This window comes from Furipterus horrens, unplaced genomic scaffold (assembly GCF_987537825.1).
Source record: "Furipterus horrens unplaced genomic scaffold, mFurHor1.1.pri manual_scaffold_2, whole genome shotgun sequence".
Classification (NCBI taxonomy): domain Eukaryota; kingdom Metazoa; phylum Chordata; class Mammalia; order Chiroptera; family Furipteridae; genus Furipterus; species Furipterus horrens.
In genome coordinates this window covers 54,038,735-54,060,353 of record NW_028327172.1, presented here as the reverse complement: position 1 = coordinate 54,060,353, position 21,619 = coordinate 54,038,735, and the positions used below count along the sequence as shown (strand labels likewise).

Below are 21,619 nucleotides of genomic sequence, written 5' to 3'. Positions count from 1 at the left end.
AGAATTCATAGAAAGGCAGGTCATTTGTGTGATGGAAACACAGATTTCCATTCCATGGGAGTGTAGACGGTTGTGACTAGAGAGGGGGCCCACTATAAAGAGCTCTGCTACTCCCAGTGGGCTTTTATGTTGAAGGCCATTTAACCTCTTATGGCCTCTTCTTGACTTTCTTGAAAACCCACCACATACTCCCACCAACCATTTCTAAGTAAAATAAAAGCTGCAGGTCATGAGATCCTCAGCAAACCTCAACAAAATATCTTTTCCTTATTTCACATACCTGGCCAACCTTGGGGTGAGCTTTTCACGTGATTTTCTCTCTGCAATTTCCTTTCACCAATGTATGTCATGAAACAGCCCAATCCATATCTTTTCTTTAGGAACATTGGAGAATCAAGAAATGGAATGTAAGTTTGACCTCCTAATTGCCATTTGACAAAAAATAATAATAATAAACCTGCAAAAGATAAATTGCTGTAATAAGCTGGGTGGCCTTGAAGGTTTTGTCTTTTCATTCCCTTTTCTTTGTCTTTATACACAAATGGGTGATTCATTTATGAGAAACACCATTCAAAGGAAATATAGATGTTTCCTTTGGGACTTATTTTCTGTGGAGATTTAAACATGCATAATAAAGTTATAAAATTATAGTATGAAATTGTAGATATGTGAGTTATATTTGTAATAATTTTGTGTACAATACTTATTACAAAAATAACCTTCTTTGTCAAGTATAACACAAATATATAAGCATGACAATGTTAAATAAGAAAGTGTTGTTTTATAGCCTGAATCTAATCAGCATCAACAACATATTAATTTTTCAAGAACTCTTAAAATCTTTAATGAGGTTACTGCTGTAGAATTTTAGTCATATGCAAGCAAATCATTGAAATTCCTTATTATCAGAAAAACAGTGGTTCTTTAGTGAGTTTTCACATCACCAAAGTGATTATAGTACCTGAGGTAAGCAAAATCCGAACTAATTTTTTCAGATTTTCTTTGTAAATTTTCTTTTGTTTTAAGAATAATTTGGAAGCCCTTGCTGGGTAGCTTAGCTGGTTAGAACATTGTTCCCGTTTGCCAAGGTTGTGGGTTCAATCCCCAGTCACAGCACATAAAAAAACAACTAATGAATGCATAAATAAGTGGAACAACAAGTCGATGTTTCTCTCTCTTCTCTCTCACTTCCTCTCTCAAGTCAATAAATAAAAATAAAAAATAATAATTTAAAAATAATAATTCTGAAGATTTTTAAATTGCTTATCCTAAGGAAAAGAAAAAAAGGAATTATTCTGAGACCATCTGGTTGCCACTGGGGACTGAATAGTTACTGTTCCTATCATTTTTGCTTTTCCTTTAACTGGACTTGTTTTCCATGCTCAGTAATCTACTTGCCCCAGATATTTAAAAGTCAAATATTCTCATTTCTACACAGGTCTGATTACAACCACTTCAAGGAAACTGGACCGAGAACAGCAGGCAGAACATTTTCTGGAGGTAAGCGCATAGAGGGGGCTGGCATTCATTGAAACTGATTTCCGCTAAACTTCCCTAACCTTCAGCATAAACTAGAACTTTAATATAGTTGAATATGGGCTCACTCAGTGAAGATGTTTCTCTTGGGCTGACTGGTTCTGAATTTGAACATTTCTAGTATATTACTGGAATGCACTTCTCTGTACTGAGCCAAGGTAGCAAAGCAGCCTTGGCATTTTGCTGAAAACCAGCAGATGCATGGGCATCTCTGCCTTGACTTCAGACCTCGTTGTCAATAAAAGGAAAAGAAAGTTCAGGAGCAGAACCCCCAGAGCCACTGCGGCCTCAGATGTAGGATGAGAAAGAGTGAAAGTACTGCAATGAAAGTGAAGTGCAGCATTTATGAAGTGCCTTGCTTTGTTCCTTTTTTTTTTTTCCCCTGGGAGAGGGTTGAGGAAGAGAAGATTGCTGGTTGATTCACTGTCCAGGATGACTGTTTCTGAAACTTTAAAATGCACTCCTATAATTCATTAAGACAGAAACAGCAGCATTATAAACTAAACGAGCATTATTTCTGAAAGGGAAAAAAACACCATAAGGCAAGAGATGAAAAAATAGATAGGGAAGAACATTGTGAAACATTCTTTCTATACTTATCAAATAATATCTTTATCTTTATTGGGAAGCTTGAAGTCTGAGTAATACGTATGGCATTGTGTTTAAGTGTGATAGTCTGATATGGAACAGATGACAATACTCAGAAGTTAGGGCTTTGTTAAGGTTTTACAATGCATCCAGGCTTCTAAGATGATCTCTTAGGCTCTAAGAAAGACTTACTAGAATTCACTGGTCCTCTTGGTATACACGTATGCATGCACATACACACACGTGCCCCTCACATCTCTTCTGGTGTTCCCCTTTAAGTCAGTTCCCCAGTAATGACTTATGTAAAGAACAATAGACTACAAATTAGTGCCCTTGAGTCCTGGAGCTGCTCTGTTAGGATTGGCATGAAGCCTCAGAAGCCATTTAATTGTCCTGGACCTCAGTTTCCTTCCTATGAAATGCAGCAAATACTTACTACTCCATATACCTCAAAGGATAGCTATTAGGATCAAATACTTCATATCAAAGTATTTTTAAAACTCTTAAAGCATTACACATAATAAAGGGTGATTATTATTATTATTAGTATTATCATGCAGCATTATAATAATCCTTTTAAAACATTTGTATCATCTTATAAAGATGAAAGACTCCAGGCTGCCAAAAAATAATTATTATAATTTTTTTCAAAATTATACTATTAGGCTGCCATATGTACCTGGTCCAGAATTGGAGTACCTTTGCCAGAATAATAACACTCTATATTTATGTGCTCCTTTCCTTTGCAGCCAAGAGTCCAGGGATCCTGGAGAGGCTGTGCTCTCAGATGGTTGAACCCATTACCTCCCAGCAGGGAAAAGGGAGGGTGTCTAATTAGCTGGGGAATCTTACTGGCTTGTCCCTGGAAAGGTGGTGTCTTCATGGTGTGTGTGGTGCAGAGTATGACTGCAGAGAACAACTCAAGAGTGTTTTCCAGGCATGTGAATTTACTTCCCAAAAGAATCCTTAATGGTTTCACATCCTTTACATTTTGATTCTTTAGACTGCCACAGATGGATCTGGAACATCATTTCCTACTATCTGGTCTAATCTGCCTAAGGAAGGAGGGCAGCATAGCAGCTAACAACCTTAGAGGGCTGTTGGGAGGTTCAAATATGAAATATGTGTGGAACGTCCAGTCCAATATCTGGTGCTAAGCAGGTGCTTTGTAAAGTATAGTTATAATCACTGTGGTGTTATTTATTATACTATGGTGTCATAATACCTGGACCCTCTTAAAGCTTCAACTTCCCCTCTATATTCCAAAGTGATAGCAGCTCCAGTTCCTGACATGCAGAAGGAGTTGTGGCCTGCTCTGCATGCTGGGGACACAGAGTACACACAAAGGAAGGGAAGACACATTATAAATAAATAAATACTATGGCTTTAGATACAAGCTTTCTAAGGCCACTTAAAGAAGGGTCCATGGTAATGCTTGAGAGTGGGGCTGGAGGGCTACATTCAATGGGCTGGTTAGGAGGGCCTCCTGAAGGAGACACAATTTGGTGACACAAAGCCAAAGTTCTATTCGAGACCAGTATGACCACCAAGGCCAATGTGACTAAGAGTGGAAAGGTGGAGGGGGTAAGTGTGGTAGTATATTAAGTTGGGGAAAGCAAACAGGCCTGCAGTAATGGTTCTGATTTCTTTCTGAGTGCAGCGGAAAGCCATTAAGCTGGGGTGACGTGATACAAAATTGCCAAGATAAGAGGTCGATGGTGGCTCTGCTGGGCAGAGGCAGGCTGGGCAGGGTGCCAATGGTGGAGAGACTTTGTCTTTTAGAGGGAACCAGGTGAGAGATGATGGTGGTTTGGATGAGTGTTGTTAAAAAATGATACAAGGAGACTACTTAGGTGATAGAAACACACTTTCTTTAATACTTCATGAAGCACACTGTGTCCATTCAGAGAACTGCAAAATGGGGAGGGAGGCAGAAAGCTTTTCTAGTATACAGGACAAAGATCAAGGAGGAGAAAAACAGAAAATGTCTGATTGACTGGGGCCACTTAGTAACCTGGTTTGGGGTGAGAAGGCCCAGGGCTCATTTGGTGTTGGGAGTTGGCTGACTGGATTTACAGCATTTCAGGTCACGCAGAGCATTTACAGGGGCAGGAAAGTTACCTAAGTCCCAGTTTGCTGACATGGCGCCCTGCACAGGAGCTGTCCCAGGTTGGGCCTAGACAGTCACTTCAAGAGGCTGAGGGCAATGAGTCAAAGGGAATTGTTGTCGCATACAAATCCCTCATGATCCTGGCCCAGAAGCAGCGCACTGCCTTTTCTGAGTTTTCAGAATGGGAATTTTGGAAACTGTATGTCATTTGAACGAAACCAGCTTCCCTCTGTGTGCTCCCAGGGACCCCTCGTCATCCGTGCTCTTTCAGTCAGTCGACTCTCCTGCTACAGAAACTAGTTAAATCTCCACCACCAGCCCCTCAATTGTGTAATTCTTGGCCACATTGCTTTCTTACGTATAACATTGCTGTGACAGTTCGGGTGATATTCATTTCTTTTCTTCCAAATGGATCATGGAAAGAATACTGCTGTAGCCCAGCCTCTCAAAATAAATAAAATAATAGCTTCCAGAGTGCAGATTAGAGTTCTGTGCTCTACACGGATTTTGTAGCTGCTGATACTTGTGTCATTTGTAAGTGCTGGGTGTGCGTGATTAACTTCCTGGGCAGCCTTTCATTGCTACGATAACCCTATATTCCTTGTGAACTCCTATTAACCTTCTGGCTCTACTTTATGTCTCTCCTTCCCAATAAAATAAAATTTCTTTTCTTGAAAGGACCCATTTAGAAGCTGACCTAGCAGGTACACTTATGAATGGGTAACCAGAAATATATTAATGATTTGTTCATCGTTTTCTATCCTCATGATAGAAGGCACTTTAATTATACACTGTTGAGTTTCTGCCTGTACATTGATATAAGATATTTAACTTGACCATGTATGGGCTGTAGGGTTTTTGAGTCTGTAAGCATTCACCTCAAATCTCTGATTCTAAGTGGAAGGTTATTAACAGAATCCAAGGGACTTGCTAAAGAAGTAAGAGTGACACAGAGCTTTTTTAAAAAATCACAAGTATAGTGTATACTTCTTAGGTGAATTTTAAGTTTTAAACTCTTGCCTAATTTAGAAGCCTGTTATGTGAAAATACTAGTCTGGTCTCTCACACCCAAAATATGGAATTTTCAGCTCACTTAATCACAGTCATATACATCCCTTGATGGGCTATTATGATTGTAGTGGAGATAGAAGCCTACTTCCAGAAAAGAGATGCAGAAAGTTAATAATGGATGCATGAACTAAATAGTGAATTAATGTATTAGCAAATATCAATAGTTGTGACTTAGCCCCGATTTCTGCGTTATCAGAGAATGCAGCTGTGAAATAAGGGGATAAAGTCACTGTTTTTTGTTTTTCTTTCTTATGTTGTAACCACTTGTACAGATTGTTTCCTCGCCTCCTAAACTTAATCTCCTTGTGGGCTCGAAACTTGATTTCTTCAGCTAGTGAATGGAAGTAGTGTGGCAAAGTGTGGATGTTAAATTCAGGCAGGCCTCGGATAATATTCTGGGACTGTTCACAGAGCTTGGAGAGGCTATTGGACCTCTCTGGACTCCCTGTCCCTCATCTGTAAAGTGGGGATAACAATTCCATAACAGGGTTGATATGAAGAGTATATGAACTGACAGGTAAAAAGTGCTCAGGATGCCACCTGTTAGACAGTAAGTGTTCCAGCCCCAACTGTCTTACCAATCTCTGTATTCAGAGCATCTAGCCCATATGTGAAAAAATAGGAGGCACTCAATAAATGTCCTATGAATGAGTGATTATGCTAAGAGTCCTTTATTTTATCCCTCAACAAGATGATGGAGGGGGAGTATTAGCACACTGTAAAGTGCATGATCTCAGAGACAGAAATAATTAAACACACTTACTTACCATTGGCTTTGCATCTCCATGGCCTCATCTGTGAAATGCAGTTAACTTCAACCTCATGGGTGAACTGCACAAAAGGCCTGGCACACACACACTCCTAAACCGCCATTTGTCCCTCTCTCTTTTCTATCCCTTCCCTTTTCCCCTCATCCTCAGCAAATACCTTGTCAGTTCCCTTTGTTTTTCAGTACTGACCCCAGTAGTTTGAATAGCATATAGCAGTTTGACTGTTCTTAAAAGATCTATCCACTATAGTCCTGGCTTAATTATGTGTGAATCTTTATCTTGCTTGCTGAAAGAATATTAGCTTGCCTCCCTCTTGATCTTGAGACGTTTCTCTGTTCAAGGCTGGATGGTTCTGATAAAAGTCTTCAAAAGAGAACAGAGAGAGTAGTTTATTTGCAAATCAAAAAAGATGACAAGACCCAGTCACCAGCATAAAGACATGAAAAATTATGCTGTGTGCTTGAAGCAGCCAAGAGAATGTGGTGATATTTTATAGTGCAGTCAGTATAAATAGCAAGACACATTACAGAGGAATATACACTAGATCTATAGAAATATAAATTATTTAGTATCTGTCCCTTTAGCATCCTTATCCATATCATCATCCTCTGTGAGGTGCACCTCTTGTGACTGGTTTTTCTTCCTGTCTGAAATTCTCATCCCTTTTTAAAGTTTTATTTTCTGAGGAAAAAAATACTGCATTTTGGAAAGTGTTTATAACATTTCTTTCTTGCCTTAGGACACAAATTGATTTCTTCAGTGAGTGCACGCCTTAGCAGTTTCTTACTTTGATAAGTATCTGCTTTGGAAATTATTGTAATTTCTGTAGGTGAAGAATCACAGGCTCATTTCAACCCATTAAGAAATCCATACTTAATAATTTAACTCCAAGAGAAATGGAAGGTTCTCTCATTGGGTTCTTCTTCCTTCCACTGTCAGGAAACTTTGCAAGAAGTACCAGTAGGCCCTCAAAAGAGATGGTATACATGCACATACACAGCACCTGTAGCAGGCTCAGGAGCCCATACATGGCACCTGTAACAGGATTGGGAGCACATACGCAGCACCTGTAGCAGGCTCGGAACTCAGAAGGAGAACTGGGCATGAATTCTGTTTTCCAGAACTCATAAGAGAGCATGGCACCCTCTCCTCTGTTCTCTACTTCTAGACCCATGTCTTTTCAAGCCGTAATTGTTCATATTCATGTTGTATCAACTTCAGTTAATGGAAACTCACTCTTTTTCCCTCATGTATTAAAAAAAAACCTTTATCAAATGCTTATTCTTGGCCTGGCATTGGGGGTAGGCATGAAGATTCTGTTATTAAAGTGAGTGTTTCTTCTTTGCCTTTTACACTGAAGATCATTAGAGATGAAACTGCTGATTATTCATGAGCTACTACAGTTAGCTGCTGTCCTGCACTCAAGGAGCTGTTCTTCATTCATATCATCCAAACTGCTTCTCTTCCATCATGTATATGCAGATGCTGAGACTGAGAAAAGAGAAGAGAGAGGTCCAAGGACACATAATCACTTCATAGTAGTGTCCACTATTGGTCTTCCTCCCTTTATGGAGCACATATGGCCCTTAACATCCATCAGCATACTGAAATGTGGCAAATTGAATCATCTGTTCCTAGTCTCATTTTCTAACAGAGTTACCAGGTGTCAGGGCAGCCTACACTGAAGGATCAGCATGAGGAGAGGAGGTTTTCTTCTGTTTTCTTTGGTTGTCCATTCCCGCTCTCTCAGCTGCTCCTCAGCACCTGCTGCTCTGCCCTTTGCTGCCCACCCAGCTCTGGACAGGGGCTCCCTCTGCTACTGGGCACTTCCTTGAGCTCCAGGACAGAGTCTACTGAGAGGATGCTGTGCCCACTCTGAGTATCAGCTTGGACTCCAGCAGAAGAGTGACTATAGACCAGGTATTATGGGCTGAATTACACCTTCCCAAAAGCTGTATGTTGAAGTCCTAATCCCCAGCACTTAAGAAAGTTACCTTATTTTAAGTCCTTTAAAGAGGTAATTAAATTAAAATGAGCTCTTTAGGGTAGACCCTAATTCAGTATAATTGGTGTCCTTATAAGAAAAGGAACTTTGGACCAAGCACCTATAGAAGGAAGAGCCTGTGAAGACACAGGGAGAAGACAGCCATCTGCAAGCCAGGGAGAAAGGTTGCAGAAGAAAGCAACCCTGTCAACACCTTGACCTCAAGATGTCTAGCCTTCTGAATTGTGAGAAAATGAATTTCTGACATGTAAGCCATCCAGTGTTTATCCTCTGTTATGGCAACCCCGAGCAAACTACAGAAGGCCAGACTTCATTTCCTGGCCAGGCCTCTTCCCTCTTTTCTCCCTCACCACCTCACAAGGCTATCTAAATGTGTCAGATTTTGTTAAGAGACTAGGGCAACTATAATTACAGCCTAGGGGAATAAAACTTCCACCTAATTATGGTCATTTCCATGTCCCAGGCTCCATGCTACAAGTTAAAGTCTTCACAGAAGGCCCTCAGGGCATACGATGGCTTCTCACTGCTTACCTCCCCTCAAGGCCCCACTTTTCTGAGTGCTGGCCTCCTTCACATGCCTCAGTGAGGGTTTCCAGCCCAACTTGCCCAAAATCCTAAAGCCTCGCCCATGGGAATTGTTCTTGCTCAGGCATAAACCCCTTCTCAGCAGCCAATTTTTTTAAGTCTGAAACAGTGCCCTGGAGGGTTTCAGCACAACATGTGGGGGTGGCCTTCAGATGCCTAGCCTAGTCCAGTTACACAGGAAGGAGTGGTGGCAGAGGTAGTTGTGGCGATGGTGGCATGTGTGCATACACATGTGGACACACATCTGTATGAGGTAGGAACAAGGGCCACCGTTCCACTTCCTGTGGTACAGTTCCGGTTGGCATGAGCCCTTGAGAGCCATCCTTTGTGAGATCTTCCCAGCAGTGTGAATGGCAGATGTATTTCCCAACTTACCAAAGAGTCAATTTTGAATCAGAAACACAAATGAATTTCTCAAAGCAAATATTAATTTTCAAAGATAGTTTGTTCAGAACAGAGATTGCAAAATGCCCACAGGGCTAGACAGGTATTCAGAGGAGTGGCATGTGTGCAGTGGGGAATAGGGTGAAGTATGGTAGATTTCACCTGCCCCTTCTAAACAGGCTCGGCCAGTGGCAGGTGTGAAAACAGCTGGGCCCAGTTTCACGGGAAACTCATTTTTTCCTAAACAACAAAGTTGGATTTATATGTTAAATCCCTCTATAGTAAATGTGGATATCTCCGTTTTGAACACTGTATACACCAATGAACCCCTGTTTTGCAACATTTGATATAAAGGAATATTTTTCTTACTTGCCTCACAGTTTGTAATCCTCTCACAATAAAATAATTCACAGGTATTATAGAATACAATTCATTTCCTGTCATTCTCTGCCCCACAGTTTTTCACAATGTGCCCCTTTGGACCCATAGAAATATAAGAAATGAGTTCACCCAGGATCTCTTAAGAGACCTTGTTGAAGTTGGAAATGAGAGCAGGTGAGGACTTGGTTAGCATCTCAGCTGAGGGCGTCTTTCCACCCCCTCTGCATATGAACCAAGGAAGGGAAGTAGTGCTCTGGATCCCTGGATTACACAGATTTCCTGGGCCTCCTACCTGCTTTGCGCGCCCCATAACCCCTGGCAGTTCTTCACTTCTTAGGCTTGCTTGTCTGTGTCCCTGGTTAGCTTCCAAGTTAATAATCTGCGGGCAAACACAGTGGGAGAGTCGTCTGGAATAAAGCCTTGATTCCATAAATAACCACCTCTAATTTACCTGGTAGTGAAAGGTTGCATTTGTTTTGCTCCCCCTTGAATCTGAATCCTAATTAGCAGTGCAACAGTAAATGAAACCTGTTACCTTGGACCTGGGAACGTCCTTCCATCCATTGGCTCAGCGTGTAAATGGAAATGAGCTGGCTTGCTCTGCTCAAGGCTGCTTCCCACCAATACTTGCTCCTGGCAGGTCACAGTTTGTTGAGCTGGGCACACAGGCTGCAGGGAGCGGGGGCTCTGCTTTTGTGTTTGCTTGTGAATGCTTTCTGCATTAGGTGCTATGCTGCTGCTTCCTTCATGCTCTCCTGGGCAGTGCTGATTGGGTCGTGGGGGAGAACCTCTTACCCAGCAGGTCTGGTCACATAAATGGCTTAGCCCTTCTCAGAGAAGAGGTTCAGATTTCCTTGCATGGCTCTGAACAATCGTGAGAACTTCCCACTGCAGATCATACATCCTGGAAGCCAGGCTACCTTCTGCCCTTGTGCACTGATGTTAAATGGACCCTCTGTCCTGTGCTCCTGAAGCACCTTTTCCCTCTTTTCCCATCATGTTGATTTCCTAGTTTATTTCGTGCGGCATCCTCTCTGAGCTACAGAATGATCTGTCCACCTTGATTTCATCTTGGCCTTTCAGAAACCATCCAAGCCTGTGCCTAACTCCAGATGTGCATGGCCCATTTGAGCACTTTTAAGTCCGTCTATGGGAAAATAAAAAATGCAATGGCAGCAGGATCAGGACATGAGATTCCTACTCAAGTGTCTCTACTAATGAAAAGGAAAAACTACTTTGGCTTGCCTCCTACTTTCATCAGACAGCTGTGAGCAAATGAGCTGTTGTTTTAGGACCTCTCAAATGACTCGCTTTCATGGTAAATCAGGGGCTACCAGCCTCATCTATTTTGTGGCAAGACTGGTTTAGTGAAATGCTGAGAGGGTTGTCAGCCGGATGCAGATCACTGCAGGGGAGATGAGCCAGCATTGCTCAGTGTCAGAGCCAAGGAAAAGAGGTTGCTATGTTAGGACAAATACTCTCAGTTCTTTTAAAATTCAGAAAACCTGTAATAAATTTGATTATTTTTTAATGTATGTAATTTACACAATTATTTGATCTGACTTAGTAATAAATAAAACATCACATAAAACAATGTCCTTCTTATAATAGCCCTTTTAAAGTGTCGTCGTCGTCGGCAGCCGTCCGTCTCGAGAGACGATGGTGTAGCTTCTTAAGAGTCTATCTGCACCGCCGAGAATGGCTGTGCAGTCCGACTCGGGAGTGACACGGTATCTGTCTCCTCCCGTGTTGAATCGACATCTTGCGATGACGCTGGAGTGTCCTCTCCAGTGAAGCTGAAGCTACAGAGCCTGGGCAGGGTGATATGGAGGGTCTGCTGTTGCCCATGCAGCAGACCCCCCCTCTCTTCGCAGCTGAAGGGTCCAAGGGAAAGACGGAGTCGATACAGCTTGGCTTCAGGTGCGCCGCAGGAGTTGCCGGTGTTGACTACAACGTCAAACCGCCTTAGGGACTCCGGCTCCGGATTTTCTGTCGGGGTTTACTCCCTTAGCCTTTCCCCTGAAGAGGTATGCCGCAAGGCAGCGGAGGTTTTTTGGAGTCAGAGTTTTCCTTCTCTGATGTGCCCTGACTGGAAGATCGAACCAGCGACACTTAGCTCGCAGGCCGACGCTCAATCCACTGAGCCAAACCAGCCAGGGTTTTTAAAGTGTATATCAATCCAAAATATATATCAGTCTAATCTTTTACCACAAATATAGACAGAAAGGGTTAAAGTATAGGATTTAGAGACAGGCAAGCAGAGCTCACAACTCACTAGCTCTGTAACCTTTTTTCATCTAGCCTGTTTCCTCTCCTGTAAATTAGGACAATAATAATAATAACTTCTTCATAAGATTTTGTGAGGATTGGCATGTTGCATGTACAGAGCACATATTGAGTGTTTCATATACGTTACCATTATGACTAGAAGTTTAAAATTTTTCCTTGTGATTCCAGAAGCAGTCTTCTTGTGGCAGAATTCAGAACCCTTAGTGCATTTCACTATGCGTTGTATTTATAGTTTGGCTCATAGTTGTTGAATATACTTATGGTTAAAGTATTATTCATGAGAGAGCATCGATGATTGTACCTGGTGTCGTTCCTGACACATGGTCTGCATGCAAAATATTAATTCCTTCCTTCCTTTTCTGAACAAGAGCCCAAAGTTTCAGAGATTTATCATCTTCCATTTGCCAACATCCATTTAAATAGATCATGACCATGTCAGCTGGAACAGCTCATTCTCCTAAGATAGACTGAGAGGGGAGTCCACCAGGCATCTGACCTGGTTATGAAGGGGATCACTGGGGCTCCCCTGGAGGATTGACAGTCCCCTGGCTTTCTCAGTCAGAATCAGAGGTGGAAATGAAGGCATCTAAGCTCAGTGGCAGAGCTGCAGCATTCCCAAGAATCTAAGGTCTCAATAAAGTAAGTGTTCCTGAAACTAGCATGGGACAGGTACCTCATTTTTCCAGGTTAGCCATCTTCAGGCCTTCCCGGTCTCATCATTAATCACCACACTCTCCCCAGAATTATAACCACTTTAAGGCCCTAAGTTGCATTTAGTTGCTAATGCAGTAAGTGTGTTTAATATTTAAACACATAATGGGATTTTTTTCTGTTTTATTCAGATGTCAAGTACCTTTATTGTGTAGAGATAATAAACCGGCCACAACTAGTCTGGAGATTCTCAGTGGAGGCAACCCACAGCTTGGTTAATATGTGACAGATACCATAATTCAAAATTCATCGCCTTTACTAGTTCCATGCTCCTCTTCTTCCTGCTGATCTCAGCGTTGTTAGCAAGCCACAGGATGAGCTCCCAAGGGGTCCTGGGTCCTCCCCCTACCTAGCCCTCCCTTTCTGAAAGGTCAGCAGTAGGGTTGGAGGCCAGAACTGAGGAGTCCCTGCAGCACCTGAAGCAATACCTGGGACATCACAGACGCTCAATGAATGGTGGTTGAACTTCAAGTTTAGGGCTCCAGGTAACCCACAAGCCAGATAACCCATGCTTGCTGGGTTACAATGACCTGCACTGCCCAGAAATCCCCAGAAAAGAGGTGCTGCGGCATGAGTTTTTAGGGGTCCCACCATGTCAGCTGACAGGCAGGAAGGGGAAAGGCTTTGCCCACTGCATCCCAGTCAGCACAGAAGTTGCTTGCCAATCCAGCATGTATTTGGAGCCTAAAAAGTCCCTAAATTACATTTATTTACCTGAAACCTATCATCCTCAGGAGGTCATAAGTATATTACTCAGAAGGAATATTGTAGATTTTTCATGAGGTACCCTGTTATAATTCCTGGCATGCCACAATACACTTTTGCTGATAATTTTCAAAATTGGATATGGGGCTAAACTCTGTGCTAATGTATACATTGCTATTATGTAATTGAGATTAAATCTACTTTTAGGATACTACTTTCAAATAAAATAGAAAAAGCTCGATATTTTTAAAAAATGTATGAGTACACATTAAAAACTCTTAAGAAGCTTCATGCAGGCAATTTAAATTAGGCAACTAGTACCTTCAGAGCAGGGGGCTTCTTACCAGTTAAACACTGTGTTCTGAAAAAGAGGAATGTTTTCTAACTTTCTCAGTATAGAGAGGCACTTAATTTGCTCTTGCCATTCATTGCTGTGAAAACTTTTGGTATCCTATATGGTTACAAACTCACTGAAATTTTCTCTTTGTGGTATGGGGACAGCCTCTTGGCCACTAGAAAATAAGTTTGGCAAAGTCTTATCCTTACATGTTCCATTATGACTATCAAAGGCCTTAGACCTCTTCTCATCAAGTGAAGGAGAAGGCAGAATGTCTGCAGCTCAATTTAAGACAGCATTATAGCCTTGCCAGCAGGGAGACAGGGCTACAGTAGACAGATTCTTGTGAGATGCAGGAATTCAAGATGGGCTGGTTTGCTTTCAGCTAGAGGATGTAATGGGGTTTTTATTTAGTATTTTACATCAGTAGACGTTGTTCTGTCTTTATCAGCAGTAGCCAGAACATGCTTGTCCCACCTCAGGATGAAGAATTACAAATCTCTCTGTGCAAGGCCGTGACAGACCTATGATGTGTGCTTTGATACATGCACAAAACCATTTACCAAAAATGACACTTCCAGGAGCAACTCATTTAAAAGTTCCTGTCATATCACAAGGACATCAATATGTAAGGAAGAGTGAACTCAATTTCTAATGGTTTAAAGCATGTGTATATATACCTCGGTAAAAGAGAGAAAATTAGATTCTATTTCCACACTCTTCTTTTAGAAAGTACATAGTGCTTATGGCAGGATTTTTAAAAATAGTTATTTTTAATTATAGAATAATTAGAAACATGTATCTATGTTGTGCCAGAAATATGTAATATAGAATACATGTTTGGGTAAAAAGAAAAAAAGGAGAGAGAGAGATCAGCAAAAAAGAAAAGTGTAACACTCATAATTCCCATGCTATAATGATCACTTTTTACATTTTGGAATGTAAACTTTTATAACTTCTTTAAGCTCACATATTACACATAATCCTGCATCCGACTTGTCAAAAAGATTGAAATAATACTCTGCATATTATTTTGTAACCCCCCCTTTTGCAATTTATCAATTTATTTGTGGCATATTTTTATATCAACCAATTCACATTCGACTTGTTTTATGGGTTTTGGTTTTTGTTTTTTTTCATTTGCATGAGATTGTATGTGGTAGGGTTTTTAATGACCTTAAGTAATGAACTGTCACGTTTTTAGGAAGATTGCATTGATACAGCCCAGTCCCTTGTTCATACTTCTACAGTGTTGGTTCAGTGCCCAATTTCAGGCAGGTGTTTACTTACCCTGTTTTTTGCCTGTGGATCACCTGAAAGAAAGACCCTGGGCATAATATACTGTCATTTAGCAGGTTATATCAGGCATTTGACCTGACCACACACTAAGAGGAGCAAAAATCCCTCCCTTGGTTGGAGTGCAATACTTTACATTATAGCATTCACTTACTGCAAGAAAAAATGTACAGTGTAAGAAAATTTGTACATCAATATCTCTGAAACACTTGAAGAAAAAGACTGCTGCATATTAACTTGGGTCCTCTGGAAAATTACATCAGAAATCTGAACCTGTAAACTAAATATGGTAATTTAGACAGCTGAATGTTTTATGCACAAATATGAACTACTCCTCTCTCTTCCACTGTAAAATATGGTAGTATTCTGGTGTATATTAATATTATACCTTGTAACATTTTCTCATTGAAGGAAAAATGATTTGTTGTACCATCTTTTCACAAAAGTACAAAAAAGTCCCACAGAATCATAAAATTGCAGCACTAAAAAGTACCTTAGAAATCATGAACAGGATGACAGACTATGAAATCCCAAATTAAAGATCTCAGTTAATATTTGGCAAATGTGGGCATGCAAGCAACATTCACATTTGGCATTGCTGTGTGCATTCTGTACCAGTGACAAGTTGTGGTGTAAAATGAGGGAAGAGATCCAAACCAAATTGTAGCTGAAACTTGACATGTCTTTGAGAGGACACATATGCCTTCCCATGTTTAAAAGAAAAATCCCATCAAATGATGCACATAGACCATGTAGAAAGAAGGGCAGCCCTTCCATATGCCACATCAGCTCTAACTTGAAGCTGTTAAATAAAAGGGACTCTGGAAAGACTCAGGCATGCAAGCCAAGAATAAGTCATCTTTGCACTCAGAGAGACTCCATTTTCAGACAACCTTGAAACATATTTTTTAGTAAGGAAGGGCAAGAAAAATAATATGCTTTTATGGAATATCCTTTTTTGAGGGTAAAAATGTAAAGAAATATGTAATTCATGAAATTGTGTCTATTGTGAGACCGTAGATTACAAGGTCCTTAATGACTATTTTTTCTCTTTCTCCTGGCACTGAGGTTGTACCTATTAGACTCAAAGTACTCATAGATATTTGCTGGACTGTATTGAATAAAAGTTTTCCCCTCCTCTCTGTTGTAGTTAGATATAGGAAGGAGAAAATGAATCTCAGTTACAATTAGTTCTTATCTGGGAGAAGCTTTAGCTATGTAGCCCTGTGCCCAGATATTTCTAACAATATAGTATATAACTATAGACATCTGACAAATGGCAAAACTAGTTCAGAAACTGTAGGAGGAAACACCATCTATGAGGCTGCCAGTTGTAAGACAATCTGTCTGAATCATTTATAGATACAGTTGAACTTCATTATGTCATCCACAATAGGGTTACTTGTTCCCAGAATAGAATGCACTGGACTCTGTGGTTACCTACTAAATGACATTTTCTGGAGATGTCTTCACTTCCAAAGGCCAGACCAGCATATGAGGTTGAAATCAGCATGCTGACCAGTTTACATTGACCCTGCACACTGCTTACCACTTCACACAGGTGTCCAGCCATGAGGTCTGACAGTAGAGTATGAAGGCAAGCCAATGGGAAGTGAAGCTGCTGGAAGCAATGAGCAGGCCCAGAGATGGACTCATAGGGTTGGGAATGATAGGTGAATCTTTGAGAGGGGAGTTGCCCTTGACTGCCACAACCGAGGTTTGGACCAAGAGTTCAAAACCACAAAGAATTATAATAATCAAAGGAAACGCATTGTTCCCACTGCTTTTCTCTTGATTGTCATGCATATCAATAGCATCCAGATGTTCCATTATTTTAGCTACCAACTTGGGAAATTACAGTATAGCTACTTCCAAAGTTGTCAGAACACTAAACTCAACAATGACAGTTTATAACCCATTTTCTCTAAGGCACTTAATTTTTTTTTCTTATAACCCTGATGGGCTGGCACTTAAATAAAGAAAGTTAGGATTCTGAAATTCAATTAGTTTTTGTATATGCAAAGTTATTCTTTGTGCTCATCCACATGCATACTGCTTCTTGCAAGTACATCTTGGATGTATTGTACTTTAATTTTTCCTCTGTTTGTCTCTAGATTTGTTAAAAATAGAAAATTTGCTTCATGTTTTAACTTTGAATATCTGCACTCTAATTTTAGGCTAAACTATAATGTAATGTTGGCATTTAAATCTATACCTTTTTTTTTCAAGAAAGTTGAAGACTAGTTTATAAAAAGCAATATTATCAATTTTAAAAACACATACTTCCCCAGTTGAATTAAAAACAATAGTATGTATATCATATTTTACAACAGATTTATTTAATATTCCTCAGAAAACTTCATTTGTCCTTTCCAGTTGCGAAGGGATGAAGTTCTTCAGTTTAATGCCTACAGCATTCTTATGGTAATCTTGAAATTGGGAGACTTGGCCATATTCATAAATAGGAACTATAGAAAATCAGGCAACTTTTAAGTTAAACCAAAGCATAGAGAGCCTTGAAGATACTTTTGAAAAGCGGAGACTGTTTCTAAGAAGTCTGGTAATAGAATGTTAGAGTTCTTATAAGACTATTGCTATTGTTTTTGTTTTTTTTTTTGTTTTTTGTTTTGTAGGGACTGCTTGTATTATCTGTCTGTACAGGACTTAGCACCCTGTTGAATTCAATAAGTATACAGTGGTGATAATGTTATTGCTCAGAATTCATTAGCACTTTCACATCTTTTGGGTGTCATGATGTTCTGCCTATAAGGTGCAGGGAATTTTACTTTAATGCTCTTTCTGAGGCTTAAAGCTTGGAAGTGTAATGACCCATGTAAGATAATCCTCTACTTCAAGCAGGATGTTTTGGAGCAAAGCCATGGGGTTGTCCAAGAATTCATTAAAAAGCAGAGAAACTTTACTTCCCACACTAAAATTTGGGGCTTAGTGTACTGGCTTTCCCAATCTCTGTCCTCCAAGCCATCCATATCATAATCCCCTAACACAAAAAAAAAGGATAGAAATAGAGAAAAATTGAGTAGGTCTATGACAATTAAATAGCTCTAACCAAAGTCAGTCAAACTGTGTCTGTCCATTGTAGAAGCTGAAACAGAAACCAAACAGGGCAGGAACAAGAGTGTTTTTTTGTTGTTGTTCTTTTAAATCAGGAAAACAAAATTTGTCCCTTAGACTAATTCAGCTCACACTAGACTTTGGAATATCTGTCAGTTTGCATATATATTTCTTCTATGAAATTTAATTTTTGTTTGGCTTAGTAGAAATTATCTACCAAGAGGTTTGATACCAATAATGTCCTTGATACCTGACATAGTACCTGACATCTAATCGGCATTCTGGAGCTATTTAGTTGAATTAATTAATTAATTAATCAATCCTGAAGGTAAATTTCCAACTGTTCAGAAACCATGGTCTTAGTAATTTTACTGCTTTTTTAAAAGCAGGAAATTGTTGCAGTTACCTTACAAATCCTTAAGTTTTTCTTGTATTTCATTTGGCACTTACAGGGCAATAAGCCTACTTTTTAAAAAGCTAGTTTATCAATAAATGTAACAGAATGCTCTTGGAATATTTAAATTTATATTAAATCTATGTAAATTATTACTTGTGAGAATATGCAAATATTTTGTGTGAGATTTAGTTAACAGCCCATGGTTACTACAATAAATATAGATACATATATGTGTATGCACACACACACTCATACATACACATGAGTACTTCCAATATATAAAACATGTTGATCACAAGGTTACCCTAAAACAGTTGGGGACACCAGAGTAACATGAGTAATACAATACTTAACTATAGGATAGTATGTAACAAAATTATGTCCAGTTGTGAGAAACAACTTGTATTGTCCTATAAGAGTTAAGGGCTGGACTTATCAGGAGGGACTTCATGGAAGATGAGAGCACATGTATGATCTATGATCCAAGTATGGAGGGATGGATATGGCACCCTTGCATGATTGGGACTAGAGTAGCCTAATTGCCAAGGGAAATAGGATTTGGAGATCAATGCAGGGAGAGACTAGAAACATAAGGAGATACAGAGCAATAAAAGGTTTTTGAGCAGAATGATGACATGATGGAAGTTGTATATAAAGATCATTTATCTAGTAAAAGGGGACTTCAGAGTAAGAAAGGGACTGAGAGCAAGCCAGCAAGTTAGGAGAAGGCAAGATCCAGGTATGAGAGGATTGCTACCCAGTCACACACAGGTAGGGATAGCAATAAGATGAAAGAGACATGGGAAAATGGGCAAAATTTGGGGATTGAATGAGACTCGAGGGAGGAACAAGGGTAGCTGTTACCTACAGTTGTCAGAAGCTAATATTCAGCAGCAGACCTATAAAGATATCATAAATGTGCTTGGCTTCACCTGTTATTCTCCCCTGTAGATGAAATGATGTAGTCATCAGGTTTAATTAGTCTCTTGTCATTCAACATCAGAGTATGATCTCAGGATTAGTCTACTCTTGTCATGTGCAAAACAGAAGACTTTATAAGCATTTTCTGAAAAAAAAAATATAGAAAGATAACTTTCCTTCTTTTTGTTGTAAATTTACATGTATTTTAGATTTATTCATTTCCATAAAGTTCTTGATTCTGCATGTTGGGACCACTGTGGTAACTGCTGTGTTTCTAACACAGGTGAGTTTGGCCTAGAGTCCATGTATTTTAATTTTCTTCTTCACTGAATGTGTACTTGGGATTTGACCATGTGGAGTAGGCAATTCACTTACCAGCGCCTCTTGATCTGATGAATCTGTTATCCCAACTGAATCATAATCATGTAGAGATGTCAACTATTATTAATTTCCTTATTTTTCAAGGAAAAACTCTGCATATTTCATTGTTTGTAATAGCTAGCATAGTCCTAGCATAGTCAGTGAATATTTTGCTCAATGGATGCGAAAGCCAAAGGGCATTTTGAGGACTAGGGAAAGCAGCAATATCCATAGTTAAATACACCTGTTTGCCTTCCATTGAAGATGCGTATTCAGCACTTCAGCTAACATACATCCATGCTAACATGCAAGTGTGTGCATTGTATTTGTACTTCCAAAGGTGAGCCATTTTATCCCATCTCACAGGTCTGTCAGTATGCTGAGATGACTCACCTTCCTACAGATAAGATGGCTAACTATGTTAGTAGAATATAGAATTTTCTGGAATGGCTTTGTCATCCACCTGACAACAAACCTTGGTTTGATACTGCTGTGTTCAAAATGACTGGAAAATGTAAATGATATATGAGGTTATGTACAGACATATATGGAAGATCAAAGGTGACAGAGAATTAAGTGGAAGTTATAGTAACCTCCTCCCAGGACCAATCTGGAATTACAACTAAATTGTGGGGAGAGCATCCTGAATAACAAGGTGACCACTAGCTGGCAAAAAGCCTTATAACTACAGACCGACAAAAGAAAACACTTCACCACAACGTGACTGGTTAGAAGTGCAGAGGGGACATGAAGGGGCTGGCTGGGATCCCATGGGCAGCTGAAGAGTAGGAGGGATATTTCAATGGCTGGGGGGTTCCACTGAGAAGTGTAAGGTCTAAACTCCAAGCTGGGCTCCCTAGCCTACAGCGCAAGAGCCGGAAAGGAACCCAGATAACATCTATCTGTGAAAAGCAGAGTTTCTGTCTGCCAGAGAGAGAGGGCTGGAGAAGCAGAGCCTCTTAAAGAGCCACTTACCCTAGGCGATAGCACAGGGAATGCAGAGTGGACTAGAGATGCTTGAGGAGAGTCTAGGGTTGGTGGCTATGGGAAAGAACTGAAGGAACAGCAGCCAGGATCCCTGTGCTGAGTCATCCCCCATACTGCAGGAGCCATCTTTCTCAGGCAGAGCACTGCCTTCCAAGTGGCATCAGCCTGAGGGGAAGCAATAGCCCTAACTACAGGAATTACTCTACCCCACCCTATACTCCTTAAGCCCAACTGCTGATTACAACTAGATTAGTTTAACAACTGATCTATTTAAATGAGTTATTGGTTTAACAACTAAAACAGAAAATACAAAGAAGCAGTCAAAATGGAAAGACAAAGAAACAGAGCCCAAATGAAAGAACAAGAGAATTCTTCAGAAAAAACTAGATGAAATGAATGCAAGCCATTTATCAGATAGAGAGTTTAGAGTAATGATTGTAACAGTACTCAAAAGCATAAACAAAAAACATAGAAGGAATAAACAGTAGGTTAGATAAAGGAGAGGATTGCATCAGTGATTTGGAAGACAAGGTAGACAAAAAACATAAACGAAAAACACCCAGGCAAAGAAAAATGAATTTTTAAAAAATGAAGAGAGCTTAAGAAACATTTTGAAGTGGAACAACATCTGCATCATGGAAATACCAGGAGAAGAGAGCAAGCAAGGGATCAAGAACCTATTTGAAGAAATAATGACTGAAAACTTCCCTAATTTGGTGAAGGAAAAAGATACACCCTCAGGAAGCTCAGAGAGTCCCAAATAAGTTGGACCCAAAGAGGCCTACACAGAGGCACATCATAATTAGAAGGACAGCTGAAAGACAAGGAGATAATCCTAAAAGCCACAAGAGAAAAGCAGGTAGTTTGCTACAAGGGAGCACTAATTAGACTATTACCTGATTACTCACCAGAAATATTTCAGGCCAGAAGTGAGTGGCATGATATACTCAAGGTGATGAAAAGCAAGGACCTACAACTAAGGCTACTTTACCAAACAGGTTATCATTTAAAATCAAAGGAGAAATGAGGAGCTTCCCAGACAAGAAGAAGCTAAAGGAGTTTGTTAACACCAAATCAGTACCACAACAAATGTTAAGGGCTTGCTTTAAGAAGA

At 40.1% G+C, this 21,619-nt stretch overlaps 1 protein-coding gene across 3 annotated transcripts in view; it reads left to right on the top strand.

Annotated features, from left to right (window-relative positions):
- FAT3 (FAT atypical cadherin 3) overlaps nt 1-21,619 on the top strand; it is a 516,537-nt gene that overhangs the window by 327,742 nt on the left and 167,176 nt on the right. For all 3 annotated transcript variants that reach the window (XM_090265750.1, XM_090265749.1, XM_090265748.1), the window contains exon 3: nt 1,439-1,500. In XM_090265750.1, the coding sequence (XP_090121876.1) occupies nt 1,439-1,500 (62 nt within the window). The remainder of the gene's footprint in view (nt 1-1,438; nt 1,501-21,619) is intronic.